Source organism: Pyrus communis, chromosome 6 (genome assembly GCF_963583255.1).
Source record: "Pyrus communis chromosome 6, drPyrComm1.1, whole genome shotgun sequence".
Taxonomy (NCBI): domain Eukaryota; kingdom Viridiplantae; phylum Streptophyta; class Magnoliopsida; order Rosales; family Rosaceae; genus Pyrus; species Pyrus communis.
In genome coordinates this window covers 4,789,723-4,807,491 of record NC_084808.1, presented here as the reverse complement: position 1 = coordinate 4,807,491, position 17,769 = coordinate 4,789,723, and the positions used below count along the sequence as shown (strand labels likewise).

General features: G+C 41.2%; 1 protein-coding gene across 1 annotated transcript; it reads right to left on the bottom strand.

The window, feature by feature from the left end:
* Positions 1-11,704: 11,704 nt before the first annotated feature.
* LOC137735956 (uncharacterized) lies at positions 11,705-15,760 on the bottom strand. The gene is made up of 4 exons (XM_068475307.1): positions 15,332-15,760; positions 15,001-15,115; positions 14,376-14,604; positions 11,705-11,954 (listed from the first exon to the last, which is right to left on the bottom strand). Exons 1-4 carry the CDS (start codon positions 15,758-15,760, stop codon positions 11,705-11,707), a joined length of 1,023 nt encoding a protein of 340 aa, XP_068331408.1.
* Positions 15,761-17,769: the final 2,009 nt, after the last annotated feature.

The window sequence follows — 17,769 nt, the reverse complement described above, 5'->3', positions numbered from 1 at the left end:
AGTTAAAAATCATTATTCCCACAGATTTTAGCCATCTTTACACTTAAGTACATTCTTACTCATAGTCACCACATATTATTTCACAATTAAGCATTTAAAACCATGTTTTGAATGTAGTAACATGCCTTAGAGAATTTGCTCAAATCCTTACAAGATATGCACTCGTTTTTCACACAGATTTTCTGACTACACTCCCTACACTAGGTATATGTGAGAAGATTGATGTAAACATGTAGACGAACACTCACATATGTTATAACAAGGAAAGCATTTTCTGGAATTATTAACATGTATATGATCTCATGAATGGAATGCTACTACTTAGAATGAGAACCAGTGATTCCATAAGCTCATATCAATTCCAAACTCCACATATTGAATACATAACATCAAGATAGAAGTTGCGGGTTGTAACGGGGCTAAGGGTAATGGTTTAACAAAGAAAGGTAAAGTGAAACAAAGGTAATAGAAAGCGAAGTAATGAAATTGACACTTAAACTCACTTTTAATGGCAGAAATCAACTTTTAAACACAAGGGAAGATTCATGCAACAACTAGGGTCAAATTCACTCTTTTGGACCCTAGTTTCAATAACCAATGCTTGTGAGATCATTCTCACTTATTTTTCAACTCTATTTTTTTTTTTTTTTTTTTTTTTTTTCTTTCTTTTCAACAATTTTTTTTTCTTTATTTCATTCTTTGGCCGTGCCCTATTATCTTCCCCCACACTTATTTTCTGCAGTATATTGATCAAAAGGAGTTCATTCTAAGTCATGCTTCACTATCCTTTAAGAACAAGGGGTTAACAAAGAAAATAAGCTTGAAAAGGCTCAAAAGGGGTAATCCTACAATACATGTGAAAAGGGATAGGATTTTTTTTTTTTTTTGGCTTGACTAACAACTTCATCTTATTGTATGTTATGCAATCAATATCATGCTTTGAATGAAACGGATATAAGTTCTAGCATTTAGTTCTATCATGATACAATTGCATTCTAAGTAGTAACCAAGCAAGGAATAATGAGATCATGCAACGACTTTAGAAAACAAGAAATCACAGATTATACTCTCCAAAGAACGTTATAGGCTCAAGTCTCTCAGGGTTGTAGCGTTTGTTTGAGTTCCTTCCTTCAAGCATGTTACAAAAACGAATTTTTCTTTTATGATTGCATGTGAAGTCATACATTATAACCATAACCAAGCATATACCAAGAGTAAATCAAACTTTCATCCATGTTTATAACTCTTTTTAACAGTCATGCAATTACAAACCAAATCCTCGTTATTGTGTTGGAAGGTACCCTAAGACACAAACACACAAAAACGACTCAAAACACTCTTTTTAGGCTTTTCAAAACAATTTTTTCAAATTTTTATGGTATTTTCGGAGTTATAAAAACAAAACATACTAAAACACTCTAAAACAACTTAAAAACACCTTAAAACAGTAAGGAACAACATTTGAAGTTATGGGCGATAAAATCCCACGAATTTGCATTAACAACATTAGTTACCCCCCCACACTTAAATCAAACATTGTCCTCAATGTTTTAAGCTTAAAATCATACAAAGCATAAGTAAACACACAAAAAGCATTTAAACATACTAAACATGGCAGAATGTAAATAACAAAGAGAAGAGTTTAGAGACGCAAATCTGGTTGTGGAATGTAAATTCCATCTTCTCCTTGTTGATTTCATTGAGGCTTAATGTTGTTGATTCCACAGGGGTTCTTTTGAACTGGTTTCTGCCCATCGTTGATTTTCCTTTGTGCTACTTCTTGAACTGGGCAGCAGGATGGTTCTTTTGGTCTCCCCCGAAGGTCTGAGCTTATCCCTTTTATCTGTTTCTTTGTTCAATCTTTGCAGGAGTGGTCCCTTCTCTGGAAGTGTATCAACCGTTGAAGATGACTACTCGAGAGCAACGCTAGGTAAGCAATCAGGAATAGATTCCAGGCAGTTGGCTCAGATCGGAAGACTGACTCCAAGTGCCGGCTGATTGCTTCTTTTACTTTGCCATGCGAGTAAGAACAAGGACAAAGAAAAAGACAGGGAAAGAGCATGATATGAGATACTTTTGCTTTTGACCTTGATGATATGAGATACCTTTGCTTTTGAAGAAGTGGTGAATGAATCAGCACATGTATTTGTTGTGCTGTTTCCTCCTGAGTCATCTGTACTCCAGGCATCTGGTATCATCTTTGGGGAAGAAGAAAGAATTGAGTATTTCGAAAGGCTTTGCTGGTAGTGCACCCTCAGAGGTGAGAGAGAGTTGGGCATTTTCTTCAGGTTTGCCCTGCCATAAAAGATGAAGGTCGACATATATAGAGATAATATCAAGTGGTGGTACTTTTTACCTTTGTCGACAAACGTTTTGATCCCGCAAATCCGGCTTTTTGAAATAGTGGCGCCTCTTCGATCTCTGAGCAGGCGCCCCTTCGATTTCTGAACGACGCCCCTTCGCTTTCTGAACGACACGTGGTAGTGCAGATGCGGCTCCTTTTGACAAAGCTGCACGCGTCTTCTGAAAAGCAGAGAAAGCGTCGCCGAACTTTGCGCTTGTCGGCTAAAGATGTGTAGTTGCGATGATGGCCTCCACGTGTTTTCAGCTTTGTCAGAAATCTTTTGACAAAGTTGAACGCGTTTTCTGAAAAGCCGAAAAAGCGTCGCCTAACTTACGCCGGAAAATCCGTCTCTTTGAATCGGTGGACGCGTCGCCTTGGCTTTTTATAGAGCTATCAATCACCCCAACACACACACTCTGAAGAATTCCCATTCTTGAAAATCGACTCCGGCCCTTTGAAATTTAACTCCATCCCTTCTCTTTGAACACTTTTGAAAAATGGCAAACTCATCGAACCTTAGCTTGGAATTGAGCCTTAGCAGTGATACGGGCGCACCGCGTCAAGGTAACGTATGGCGCCCTTCTTTCTTATCTTCTAACGGTCTTCTCACAGGTGAAGACTCCGTGATGCAGGACGCCACAACAGCTACAATAGTAGCTAGGAACCTCCTCACTCCAAAAGATAGTAGGCTGCTGTCAGGACGGTCCGATGAGTTGGCCGTTCAAGAGTCCCTCGCACTTAGTGTTCAGTGTGCAAGCTCTGTGTCCAATATGGGCCAACGCCTGCTTGCCCGCTCCCGTCAGGTGGAATCATTGATGGCAGAGGTGGAAAGTCTCAAGCAAGAGATCAAGCAGCTGAAGTATGAGAATAGAAGTTTGCATGTGCTTGCAAACAACTATTCAACGGGCATGAAGAGGAAGCTTGATGAGCTGCAAGAATCCAATGGTCGAATGCAAAGTGACCGTCAAAGTGACCGTCAAAGGCTTTCGGCTTACTTCCAGAGGCACATTTTTCCTGGCTCGTCCAGCGTTTGGCCAAGTATTGGGGCCTGGAATGCTCTAGCTCCGATGCCTCCCGCTCCGATGCCTTCCGCTCCGATGCCTTCCGCATCGATGCCTCCCGCTCCGATAGTTTTGCCCAGTAGTGGGGCTTCAAGTAAAAGCCCTTTGTGAAGGCTCCATCTTTCTTTGTTTAGCAGTGCCTATCAATAAACCAAACATTTTCTTAATGTTACAATCATAGACTCACACAATTAATAAACAAACAAACAATAACAACTAAACAACCTAACAAGGCAGAAACGAAATATCAACAAAGAGAAGAGTTTTTAGGAATCTGGAATTGGAGTGCTTTCTAAGTCTTCCTTTGTTGAATGCATGGGTTGCCTCCCAAGTAGCGCTTTCTTTTACGTCTTGCAGCCGGACGGTACCTCCGTTTAAGCTTGACTAGGTTCCACGGCATGGAGGGGTACCTCCTCCACGCATACAAATTAAACCCTTGACGAACATCAGTTGCTCATCTGGGAATGTCTCTATGATAGGCACGGCATCCTCTTCATGCACCATACGGCTCAAGTGGTCAGCCACCATGTTTTCACTTCCTTTCTTGTCCCGGATTTCGATATCGAATTCTTGGAGAAGAAGCATCCATCGGATAAGCCTCGGCTTTGCTTCCTTTTTCGTGAGCAAGTACCTCAAAGCTGCATGATCAGAATAAACGATTACTTTAGTTCCAATTAAATATGAACGGAATTTATCTAAAGCAAAAACCACAGCTAGAAGTTCTTTTTCCGTCGTGGAGTAGTTCAATTGGGCATCGTTGAGAGTCCGAGAGGCATAGTATATGACATGCGGCCGCTTGTCTCTTCTTTGTCCTAGAACAGCACCTACTGCATAGTCGGATGCATCGCACATGAGCTCGAACGGAAGGCTCCAATCTGGAGGTACAATAATGGGGGCCGAGACTAACTTCTCCTTGAGTTGGTTAAATGCCGAATTACACTCTTCATCAAACTTGAATGGCACATCTTTTTGAAGTAATCGGCAAAGAGGGTTGGACATCTTGGAGAAATCCTTGATAAAACGCCTATAGAACCCTGCATGGCCAAGAAACGAACGTACCTCTCTAACCGAAGTAGGAGAGGGTAAGTGACGTACAAGGTCTATTTTCGATTTATCTACTTCAATTCCTTTTTCTGAAACGATATGTCCTAAAACTATACCTTGTTTCACCATAAAATGACATTTCTCCCAATTCAAGACAAGGTTAGTTTCAACACATCGTTTCAAAATTAAGGTCAGATTATCCAAGCAATTATCAAATGAACTCCCAAATACACTGAAATCATCCATGAAAACCTCAATGATCTTTTCAACAAAATCGGAAAATATACTTACCATACACCTTTGGAAAGTGGTCGGTGCGTTGCATAAGCCAAATGGCATGCGACGATAAGCAAATGTTCCAAAGGGACATGTGAATGTGGTCTTCTCTTGATCATCCGGGGCTATCACAATTTGGTTATATCCAGAGTATCCATCAAGAAAACAGTAAAAAGCATGACCGGCTAACCTTTCGAGCATCTGGTCGATGAATGGCAAAGGAAAATGATCTTTCCTAGTCATGGCATTTAGCTTCCGGTAATCGATACATACTCGCCAACCTGTTTGAATGCGGGTTGGCACAAGCTCATTGTCAGCATTCTTCACCACTGTCACTCCGGACTTCTTTGGAACACATTGCACCGGTGACACCCAACGACTATCAGAGATCGGATAAATCACTCCACAATCAAGAAGTTTGATAATCTCCTTTTTCACAACTTCCATCATTGGAGGGTTGAGACGGCGCTGAGCCTCTCGAGTTGGTTTAGCCCCCTCCTCAAGAAGTATACGGTGCATGCATGTGGTAGGGCTTATTCCTTTAATGTCGGCCAAAGTCCACCCTATGGCTGTTTTGTGCTCTCGCAGCACCCTCACAAGCTTCTCCTCCTCCATTGCCGTGAGACTTGATGAAATGATGACGGGCAATGTTTCGCCTTTTCCCAAAAACACATACTTCAAATGGTCCGGCAACGGCTTAAGTTCAAGCGATGGTGCCTGAACAACAGAAGGTAGCATCTTAGTGGAAACTGAATTTGAAAGTGATAGTGGAACCTTACCATATTGTTGTGGCAATGACTCAAGGGCTGCCACAACCTCAATTATTTCTTCACTAGAACCCATTGCAAAGAATTCCTCCTCCTTGCCGTGGCCTTGCATTGGCCCAAATCCTTCATTTTTGCGCTCTATGGCCTTAGTGATGGTTGTTTCCAGGGCGTCCTCGTTCAATTCTTCAAGGTATACCTGCGCCAAAGAATCGATAACATCAATGGAAAAACAAGAATGGTCATCAACGGGATATCTCATAGTTTCAGAAATATTAAAATCAATCACTTCCCCATCGAATTCCATTGTTAAGGTGCCTTTGTATACGTCAATCTTCGTTCGGGCCGTCTTCATGAATGGCCTACCAAGGAGAATCGGAAAAGATGTAGAATGGGCTGAATCCTCCATGTCTAGGACGTAGAAATCAGCCGGAAAAATTAAATGGTTCACCTGCACAAGCACATCTTCCAAAACTCCCTTTGGATACGCGTTAGAACGATCGGCCAATTGTATAATTACACCATCTTGTTTTAATTCACCCAAATTCATAGATGCATAAATAGAATAAGGCATGACATTTATGGATGCACCTAAATCAAGCATGGCATTTTCAAAACGATTATGTCCAATCACACAAGGAATCGTGAAACTACCGGGGTCTTTGCACTTGGTAGGCAGTTTACGTTGCAAAACAGCGGACACATTCTCGCTTACCTTCACTACCTCTTTGTTTGCCCTTCTTCTCTTTGTATTGCATAGGTCCTTGAGGAATTTAGCATACTTTGGAACCTGTTTGATTGCATCGAGAAGCGGTATGTTCACTTGCACCTTCCGGAATGTTTCAAGAATGTCCTTCTCGCTTTCTTCCTTTTTTTCTTGCATGAACCTTTGAGGAAAAGGTACATTGGGCAGATTAGGACGTGAAGTACATGAATTTGAACTTAAATTACCTGATTTGGCCGAGTTAGGGTGATTGGGGGCCTGCGGCATTGGGTTTTTCACCCTTTCCGTGGGTGAGCTAGACACTTCCTCAGGTTGTGTCGTCTCTTCATCTACTTTCTGGGCAGATTTGGGATTGTTTGGCTCGGCCCCAACTTCTTTTCCACCCCTTAGGGTGATGGCCTTGGCGGATTCGAATCCTCCCTTTGGATTGACTGTGGTTGAGCTAGGAAGCTTTCCTTGCTCTCTAATCTGTCCAAGGAACTCAGAAATCTGCCCTATTTGTTTCTTCATATCCATCATCTCCTTCTCGTTATTTGTTATTCGGTTGTTTTGATTTTGCAACCCCTGCGAAATAGAGGTTAGTAATTGCATAGCTTGATCACTTTCCAAGGACGTACCTGAATGAGATGATGCCGAAGGTTGTTGGGGTTGTTGGGGTGCATACGGCTTGGAATAAAAACCAGGGGGGTTTGGCCTAAATCCTCCTTGTTGGGCAGCTTGTTGTGGCTCCCTCCATTTGAAGTTTGGATGGTCTCTCCAACCTGGATTATATGTGTTAGAATATGGATCGTTCCTTGGTTGGTTTTGATTCCCATAGCCCATGGCATTGGCAGATTCCCACCCACCATTCTCGATTAGTTGAGGGCACTTGTCGGATGGATGCCCTTGAATTGAGCACACGCCACAAACTTGGTGTTCTTGTGCTTTTGGACCAATCACAACCTGAGAAACAAGAGAAGTAAGATTAGCAAGTTGTGATTGAATTTCAGAAATAGCACTCACCTCATTTACACTTTGTTGCCGTGGGGCTTCCCTTTGGCCCACTCCTTCATATTGTTGAGCGTTGAGCGCTCGGTTGGCTATGAGAATCTTGGCATCCCTTGGTGTTTTGTCCACCAATGCTCCTCCCGCTGATGCATCAAGCATTTGACGTTCGATAGGAAGGAGGCCCTCATAGAAATATTGAAGGAGAAGTTCCTCCTTCATTTGATGTTGAGGACATGAAGCTACAAGGCCCTTGAAGCGCTCATGATAAGCCGGGAATGTCTCACCATGATTCTGTTGAATACCACTAATTTTCTTCCGTAGGAGAATCACTCGCGAAGTAGGGAAGAATTTCTCCAAGAAAGCACGCTTCATACTCTCCCACGAAGTCACAGTTCCCGGGGCTAGTTCGTAGAGCCAATCTTTGGCCTTGTCCATAAGTGAAAATGGAAAGGCCTTCATCTTCAATATACTCCCATCCACAGTGGCGGGGGTCATGCTCGAACAAACCACCTCGAACTCCTTCAAGTGTTTGTTGGGGTCTTCCATAGACAAGCCATGGAACTTCGGAATATGGTGTAACAAACTGGATTTGAGTTCAAATAAATCAGTCTTCCCCTCTGCAGCCGTGGGGTATTGGATACAAAGAGGCAATGCATTATCCAAACCCGAGGCCGAAAGCTCCTTGATGGTTCGATTGTCCACGGCCATGGTTGGTACTTCCTTTTTAACCCAATCCGTGGCTTCTTCTTCTACGTCAGGTTCGGGACCAGGAGGATTAGACTCTTGCAATTTCTTGTTCCTTCTCAAAGTCCTCTCGAAATCACCGTCAAAGTCGGAGATATGCTCACGAACAGATTGTGAGTTACGGGTCATAAACTAGTACCTACACACAAAAGTAAACAAGATAAGTAACCAACTTAATAGACTTGGCACAAGTAAGAAAACAAGTTGCCACACACTAAACAATTTAAACAAGACTCAAGACAAGGGATTAGCAATTTTGCCAATCCCCGGCAACGGCGCCAAAATTTGATGCGAGAATTTATACGCGCACAAATTAAACCCTATTTGTGACAATTGTAGTAATGATGTAAGTAGGGATCGTTCTAACCGGGGATTAACTAGGGGTGCTAATCTATTTTGAATTGACTTGAAAACACAAAAACTAAATGTAAATACTCTTAACAAGACTACTATGACTCAGAATGGCTTTGAAAAACTCAAACTGCCTAAAACAATCAAACTGACTCAAATAGAAACTAGAACTTGATTTAGACGAATTTGAAACTGTTTATGACTCCAAAAGCTTAAAGATATAAAAATAAAACAAATACGAATGATTAAAACTCAACGAAATATGGGGGAAATGTGTTTGGACGATATTGAATTAAATGGACAGAATATAATTAAAGGCAAAATGTAAATATGAATGTGATGAAAATATGGATGATGGAATAGCCAAGGGGTTCTTCTCCACACATGATACACTTGCATACAAAATTGATTCTCAGTTGGTCTTTCGATAAGTTGTGAAACTCAACACCCCGGGTTAATTAGGTCCGCTTAAATTAACCGTCAAGTTCTCCTTAAATTAATGAATTGGATGGGTTAGCGCAACGCAATTCACCACATTCTCCAAAAGTCCTTTACGTGAAAAGCACAATAAAGATACAATCAAAGATCATTAAGCATTTATGAAAACTATAAGTGTTGACGAGGCATTCGTTACTATGATGAGCATGAAACTAGTGCCAAGAATTCATTTAACGCGATTGTTTATAAGCAACCTCCACTACTTGTGAATATAAGTTCATAACGATTAGGTGAAATTCACTTATATTCTAGCGTCATATTTATGCATGAAAATTAAGCGCGCATTCTTAATAAACATTCATAAATAAGTTATCAATCAAACGGTTAATCAAATTGAATCCACAACTTATGAAATTCCAACGAAAGTTAATCAATTCATATTGCAAATATAAACATAGTTTCGAATCACCCCCTAGCTAAAGGGGGTTTAGTTCCTCATAAGTTTGAAATCAAAGAAACCCCTAAACATTCCAACAACTCAACTTGAATTGTATGAACGTTTAGGCACTCTTCTCTTCCAATCCTTATACGTACAAAACAAAGAGAATTGAATTTAAACTTTGAAATCAAAGAAACACCCAAACATTCCAACAACTCAAACTTGAATTGTATGAACGTTTAGGCCCTCTTATCTTCCTCGTTGTTGTAGCACAAGGTCTAAGGTGAGGTTTGGGGGATTATGGAAATGGATGAGGAGTGGTTTGGAGGGTTGGGAAGTGGTGGAAATAGAAGGGAATGATGCTGGAAATGAAGTGGGACTCACGGCAAAGAAGGAATGGAAGTGTTTGTGGTGTGTTGTGTATGAAATGAGATGTGTATTGAATGGGGAGTGAATGAATGAATGCAAGGGTATTTATAGGGGTAGTGGAGGGAACATATGGCTGTTTGTTTAAGCATTTGTGTGGAGGAATGATGGAAAAACAGCTAGGACACATGTGAAAACTGGAATTGCACAAGGGGAGCAAAGGGAACCCACGGCATTGAGTGTTTGTTTGATGATGATGCATGTGATGGGTGGGAACAAAGGGGGAAACATGGCACAAGGGGGCTTGAATGAATGATTAAATGTGCATGTGGATTTAAAGAATGAGTGGTGGTGTAATGATGAAGTGAATGCATGTGACTTGTGAATACAAAGAGAAGGGGAAAAACTGGAAATGCTCAAGGAGTGCACGGCATTGGGGGGGGAAGAAATGATGGCATGAAAGTGAAGGGATTAGTGGTGCATGTGCATGTGTTTTAGGTTGTGAAAGCATGTGGATTAGGTGGAAAGAGGTGGATGTGCATGTGAGTTGAAATGCATATGTTTAAATGGTTGAAAGGTGTAGATGATTATGAGTATGATAAGTGATAAGTGAATGATATGTTAAGTGATAAATGAATGATATGTGGTGAGTGATAAGTGAATGAAAGTGATAAGTGATAATAGGGCTAGTTTAAAGGGCTAGGGTTTAAGTACATAGAATGGGCCTAAAATAGGTTGGTTTGCATGGCATAATATGTTTGATTGGGCTAGAGGTTTTCCATGGCTCAAAGGATTTGTTTGATTGGGCTAGGCCCTTTGTTTGATGTCCCCAAAGAGCATACAAGGCTTCAATTTCGTCCATCCTCTTTGCTCCATAATTAAGCTATCCAATCCTTGCCCAAAAATGCTCCAAATAGCCTCAAAATGCACTTTCTTGCTCCCTAAGCCCTTAGAACCTGAAAACACATAAAAGAAGCATAAAGGACTAAAATAACTAAAGAAACATAACGTAAATGCACGAGAACAAGCCATTTAAGTCGCATGAATATGCTCCTATCAGCAACCTCTGCAACTCGATGAACTCGAGCTTCCCGACTTCCAAAACACTTCAAAATTACTCCCCGAGCTTTGTGAAGACTTCCTAATACTCCCGAGAACGTTAAAACTCAGCTGAAATCCAACTTGAGAGAAAAATACCATCGGCAGTGGTCAGGCGACTGAATTGCAATACCGACACCCGCTGAGGTCGAAGTACTGGAACCATCAAAATGCATAGTCCCTCTGTCCCTGATCCTTTCAAGCATAGAATGAAGCGAGTGGGGATTTCTGAGTTTCAGCTGCTTTCTCTGCTCTTAGGTTCGATCTCTTCTCTTATAGGGTCCGAGTATGCGTACGCTAGTTATACGCTAGTTAGTTGTCATTCTTCCTACGTGCCTTTGAGCAGCTAGTATTGAGCAGACGCAGACGATAAGACGAGCATATGTTCTTCTGTTTTATCTTCTTCCCCAGGTATTTAGTTTGTTCCCGGCAACCCGGGCTCGGGCTAAGGTCCCGCTGGTTTAAATATCCTACGCTTCTTTTCTCGTGAGCTCTACTAAAAGAGGAGTAGAAGCTAGGTTTTAATCTCCTAAGTCCACCTTCTTCTGGAGTTCTTTCCCGCCACGATCACGACTGTATGAACAGTAACCCAAAACTAGGTTATTTGGTTTCAAAGATTTGCATGTCCAACCACCACCACCAGTCGACTCTTAAGCTTGCAAGGAGTCCAAAAACACCATTCCCGACCTCGATCCATGATGTTTGAAAGAGTTTTAAGGGTTACCCGTACAGGTTGTACAAAAATGGCAAGAAAATCCGAGAGGTGAAGGAAATAGAGGGTACACGGGAGTGTGGTATGGATGTGTGTCTGTGTGGTCCAAGTGGCAGCCAACCAAAACAAAATAAAATAGAATAAACCTAAGTTCTAATTGGTTCCAAAAACTAAGGAAAACATGAATTGGACCACAACCAAAACATATCACTCACAACACCAACTAACGTCCAAGGGCAATTTAGTCATTTCATGCCATCGAGGATAAAATAATAGACACATTCGGGACGTGCTGTCACAACCTACCCCCCTTAAGAAAATTTCATCCTCGAAATTCACACAATAAATACAAACCACTAGTAATCATAAAGCAAGCGTGGATACATCTCTTTCATCCAATCCTCTGTCTCCCAAGTAGCCTCTTCCACTGAGTGATTCCTCCACAAAACTTTCATTAAATGCACGGTCTTATTCCTTAGAACTTTATCTTTCCAATCCAGAATAGTCACGGGCTCCTTATCATGTGACATATCTGAAACATAATGACGAAGCATCGAGACATGGATCACATCATGCACTTTAGACAACTCTGGAGGCAACTCAAGCCTGTAAGCAGCTTCACCGACTCTCTCAGTGATCACATACAGTCCGATGTACCTAGGACTTAGCTTTCTTTTCTTTTTGAACCATACCACACCTCTCTACTGTGAAAGTTTTAAAAAGTACCCAATCACCCACTTAAAAGGTACCTAATCACCCACTTTATAAACCCTCTTAGTATATCCTCTAACATCTGAATAGTTCGTTTTGATTATCCATCTGTCTGAGGATGATATGTTGTACTATAAAGTAATCTCAAACCAAGACCTTCCAAGAATGCTACCCATAACTTAGAAGTAAACCTAGGATCACGATCCGAGACAATACTAACTGGAACTCCATGATGCTTCACAATCTTCGATATAAATAATTTAGCTAATCGGCTTAAAGAATACTTCTCCCTCACTGGAATAAAATGTGTTGACTTAGTAAGCCGATCAACTATCACCCAAATGTCGTCACACCATTATGTGTACGAGGAAGCTTGTACACAAAATCCATAGTAATGTTTTTCCATTTCCACTGTGGAACGGGGAGCGGCTGCATCAACCCAAAAGGCTTCTTCCTTTCAGCTTTAACTTGTTGACAAATGGCACACCTACTCACATACTCAGCAATTTCTCTTTTCATACCCGGCCAATAATAAAATGGTCGAATGGTATGATACATTTTAGTACCTCCAGGATGCATTGCATACACCGAACAATGCGCTTCATCCAAAATTTCTTTCTTTAATTTTGCATTATTCGGTACGTACATTCTGTTCTCCTGCATAAGCATACCATCAGTCTCTCGAACTCTAAGATCTTTCTTTTTCCCTTGACTTCTTGCTTCAATTAACTCCTGGATTTCTTCATCATTAATTTGAGCCTCGAGCACACGATCAATTAAAATTGGTCTAACTTGGAAATTAGCAAGTAAAGCTTCTTCTCAAGCTTCCACCCCTAAATTCACTCCAGTGGACCTCAAATCAGCAAGAAGAGGAATATGACAAGTATATAAAGCATTAAGTCTAACTAGAGTCTTCCTACTAAGTGCATCAGCCATCACAATTGCACGACCAAGGTGATACTCAATCGTGAAATCATAATCACTTAGCAACTCAATCCACCTTCGCTGCTGAAGATTAAGATCCTTCTAAGTAAAAAGATACTGGATACTTTTATGATCCGTATAAATCTTACATTTTTCACCATAAAGATAATGTCTCCAAATCTTCAAAGCAAAGATAATGGCTGCTAATTCCAGATCATGGGTAGGGTAATTCATCTCATGAGGCTTTAATTGTCGTGAAGCATAAGCAATCACCCTACCATGTTGCATCAACACACATCCCAAACCATTCAAAGAAGCGTCACTATAGATCTCAAAATTACCGCTATCATCTTGGAGCGCCAAAACAGGTGCATGAGTGAGACAATACTTCAACTACTGGAAGCTCTGCTCACAATTATCATCCCACTCAAATTTAACATCTTTCCTTGTCAATCTCGTTAGTGGTAATGCAATAACGGAAAAATCTTTAACAAACCGTCGATAATAACCTACTAGACTAAGGAAACTCCGTACCTCCATGACGGTTCGTGGCTGTTCCCAATTCTCAACGACTGCTACCTTTTGAGGATCCACGAGAATACCTTTGGCAGATATAACATGTCCCAAAAATGCCACTTGATCAAACCAAAATTGGCATTTGCTAAACTTAGCATACAATTGGTGTTCCCTCAATCTCTTCAACACCAAAGTGAGATGTCGAACATGCTCTAATTTAGACTTAGAGTATACTATAATATTGTCAATAAAGACAACGACAAACTTGTCTAAATATGATTCATCAAATCCATAAAAGCTACAGGTGCATTATTTAATCCGAATGACATCACAAGAAACTCATAATGACCATATCGAATCCTAAAAGCCGTCTTAGGAACATCCTCACTTTTAATCTTCAACTGATAGTAACTAGACCTCAAATCAATCTTAGAAAATATGGAGACGCCTTGAAACTGATCAAATAAATCATCTATACGCGGCAATGGATAACGGTTTTTAATTGTTACCCGATTTAATTGCCTATAATCGATGCATAGCCTCAAAGTCCCAACTTTCTTCCTCACAAATAACACTGGAGCTCCCCATGGTGAAGTACTAGGCTGAATAAAACCTTTATCAACTAATTCCTGCAACTGAATCTTCAATTCCCTTAATTCAGCAGGAGCCATTCGATAAGGAGTCAAAGATATAGGATACGTACCTGAAAGCAAATCAATAATGAATTCCACATCTCGGTCTGGCGGCAATCCAGGTAAATCATCTGGGAATACATCAAGAAAATGCCTGACTACTTTTATATCCTCCACACTACTAGGAGCAACATCATTCAACACCATATGAGTTAAATATCCCTAGCAACCCTTTGATAATAACCTTTTTGCTCTTAAAGTAGAAATAACGCCATGCCTCACCCCACTCTGTTCACCCACAAAAGTAACTTCAGGTAATCCAGGACGATAGAAAGTAACTGTTTTCCCGTAGCAATCTATATTGGCACGATTATAATGCAACCAATTTGTGCCCAAAATCACATCAAAATCAACAATATCTAACGGGATAAGGTTAGCTGGCATAACTATATCCTCCACCATCACTGGACATCCTGGATATACACAATCAACATAACATCTCTCCCATCTAGGCATAGCAAACTCTAAATCATACCCTAGAGGTGTAGGATGAGGTTACGTCACTTGAGCAAATGTATGAGAAATGACAGAATGCGTAGCACCACAATCAATTAAAACTCTAGCAAAGCGACCAAGAATGTTTAACGTACCCATGATCAAGTCCGGATGATTCTAAGCATCCTGCAGAGAGATATTGTTAATACGTCCCTGGGCTTGTTGTCGTCCCCTACGACCTCTACTAGCCTGATTATTTCACCCTTGCACACCATGGCCTTGACTTGGCTGACCAGGTTGCCTCGAAGATCCTGCACTACTGGAAGCAATCTCTACTTGCTGGGGCTATCCTCCCTGGTACCACTGAGATTTACCAACTGGAATGGGATGATACGGCGTATAACCGCCATAATACTGAGGATACCCACTCTGATAATAAGGATCCTGGGAATACTGATACTGCCCTGAAGCATAAGGAACAATATCACCCTGATAATGGTAAGCACCACCACGACCCATTTGACCATAACTACCAAACCTTGGAACTTGCTAGATTGGCGCTGGTGGTGGCAAGGAAGGCTGCTGGGGCCTCTGCTAATTATGAGGACAATTCATAGCTCTATGCCCCATTTAACCACAAGTAAAACATCCACTGATGCCTCTCCTATACTCCACAAAATGTCTATTGTTACATCTGCGGCATACTCGAGCCCATCCTCTACTAGCATCCCCCTGTCTATGGAATCTAGGACCTCCAGAAAATCTACCAACTCTCCTCTGGTCAGTGGCACTAAAACCCCTGCTGGAAGAACTGGAACTAGCTTCACTTCGCTTAAAGCTCTGAGTCTTGCGAGGTCCTTGTGATGATTGACCTTTACCTTTATCATCTCTCTTCTGATTGCCGTTATTTTCTTCTTCCTCACTCTCATTAGGCATATTCTCTGAATCCTCAATCCTCAACAAAATCTCATAGAACTCCTGGTAAGAAGCATAAGGAGTAGTCGTCGCCATAAAATGCCACTTCTTCTTAGTGCCCAATTTGAAACGGCAGAACATCTTAATCGGATTGGCAGCAACATCCGGATGATAACGAGACAAGTCAGTGAATCTCCTGCAATAATCATTCACCGTCATCTTCCCCTGTCTCAATTGAGTAAATTCTTGCTTCTTGCGATCTATATACTCAGGGGGAATAAATTTTTTCTGAAACAACTGTTTAAACACTTCCTAGTCAGCAATTTCCTCTGGGGTCAACTGATAAACCTCATGTTCCCACCAGGATGCTGGTTCTTTACCTAAGAAGCATGCAGTTGTCTCGACCCACCTTTCAGAAGGAAGATTCCCTTGACTTTGCATCACTTGGAAAGTCTTTTCAAGATGCTCAAGCCACCGCTCTACTCCTTCATGTCCTTCATGACCCTTAAACTTATCCAACTTTAAGTTATACATAGTCTCCAGAGGAGTCCTCTGAGGAGGGCGAAGCAAAGACTGAATTGCATGAGCTATAACTTCCTCTAACTGAGCTATATCAGGGAAACTAAGCTCAGCTGAACGACATGGCTCTCTACGAGGCGACATAGTTCTGACAGAAAACACCAAAATAATTAGAATGTTCACAAAATATGCAGAACTGCCAAACCTAGGCTCTGATACCAAACTGACACACCCCGATCGAAATGAAGGCATGCTGGCCATCACACGAAAGTGACGTAGCCATGTGCATAGTGCGGAAGTAATATTAATATAAGAAGTGCGAATAAATAAAAACCAAACTAACTAGAGCACTAGATAAGATAAGATAAGGTGCAAGACGAAATAAGTGTGAATTCACAACCAGAGCACAAGTAGCCTAAGTGCAGTCCAGCAGGACGAATACTAATTATACAACACCCAAAGTTGACCATACAATGGTGATAATCTATCAGAGTTGTCGTGGATTCCTCACAAGCCACCAAAAAGCACTCCTAACTATAACCTGGAGGGGCGCAAAACAGAAAGTGTGAGTGGGCAAAAACAAAGCTTTTCAAAACCATTTCAATAACAACCCCTCGCTGTAAAACCTATATAATTTCCCAGAAATATAATACATATCTATACCACAACCTTGCTCAAGATAGCAAAATTCACAAATATGCCATGTCGAATATCTCAGCATAAAAATATGTAAGCCAGGTGATAAATCAATGCAAATGATATATCAGCCGGAGTCACCTAACGTGACCTGTACGGTTGAATCTAGAACTCATCCATCTAGCCGGAGTCACTTAATGTGACTTCTACGGCTCAAATCCACATCTTAACAAATATACCTGCACACGAGTCGGAACCACCTAAAGTGGTCTGTACGACAAGACTGGGTGTAAATAAATACGCTCAAGTGCTACGATCACGTGAAGACTGTGAGAATAATCGTAGGTCACCTATGAGTCGGAACCACCTATAGTGGTCTGTACGACAAGACTGTGCACCTAACTTGGATCCAAGATGAGCGTATGGTGCGGGAGGTGAACATCATGTGAAGGACTGTGCCCTAACCACGAGTGGGAGCACTAACACCGGGGTGCAGGTTTATGAGCTCTCAACACATCTCACATGATCATCAATTACATAAACAATCTACAACTCACCTGGTACTTACCTGAGCATCCACAGTGTCAATCACATTTATGCATACCATATTAACTCAATGATCTACGTATAAATCAATATGCATGGCATTTCTAAACATAATTTAATTTAAATCGATTTTCTGGGAAAAATCTCAAGTATATAGGTATATACGGAAACCCAAAAGCCCACTCACTGGTATGTGGAAGGGTGTAGCCCCTAAGCCTCGATTGACTGCGCTCATCCTGAGGATGGGTCTCACCTATATGCGAAACAACTATAGAAACGTTAATTTAAAGCACATAAATGAAACTAGCTAATAACTTCTCATACATTGCTCAAATGGGGTGTTTGAATATGCCAACGTGATCTACTCAACACCACAAACATCCCAATATTTAAAAAAAAAAAAAATTTCGACCACCCACCCGCTGGGCAAGGCACGGCCAGACGCGCCCCCACGCGCGGCCAACCCTAACGGAACAGTTAACAACAATTAGGAATATTTCGTTAAAATCTTAACAAAAGTTAATGGC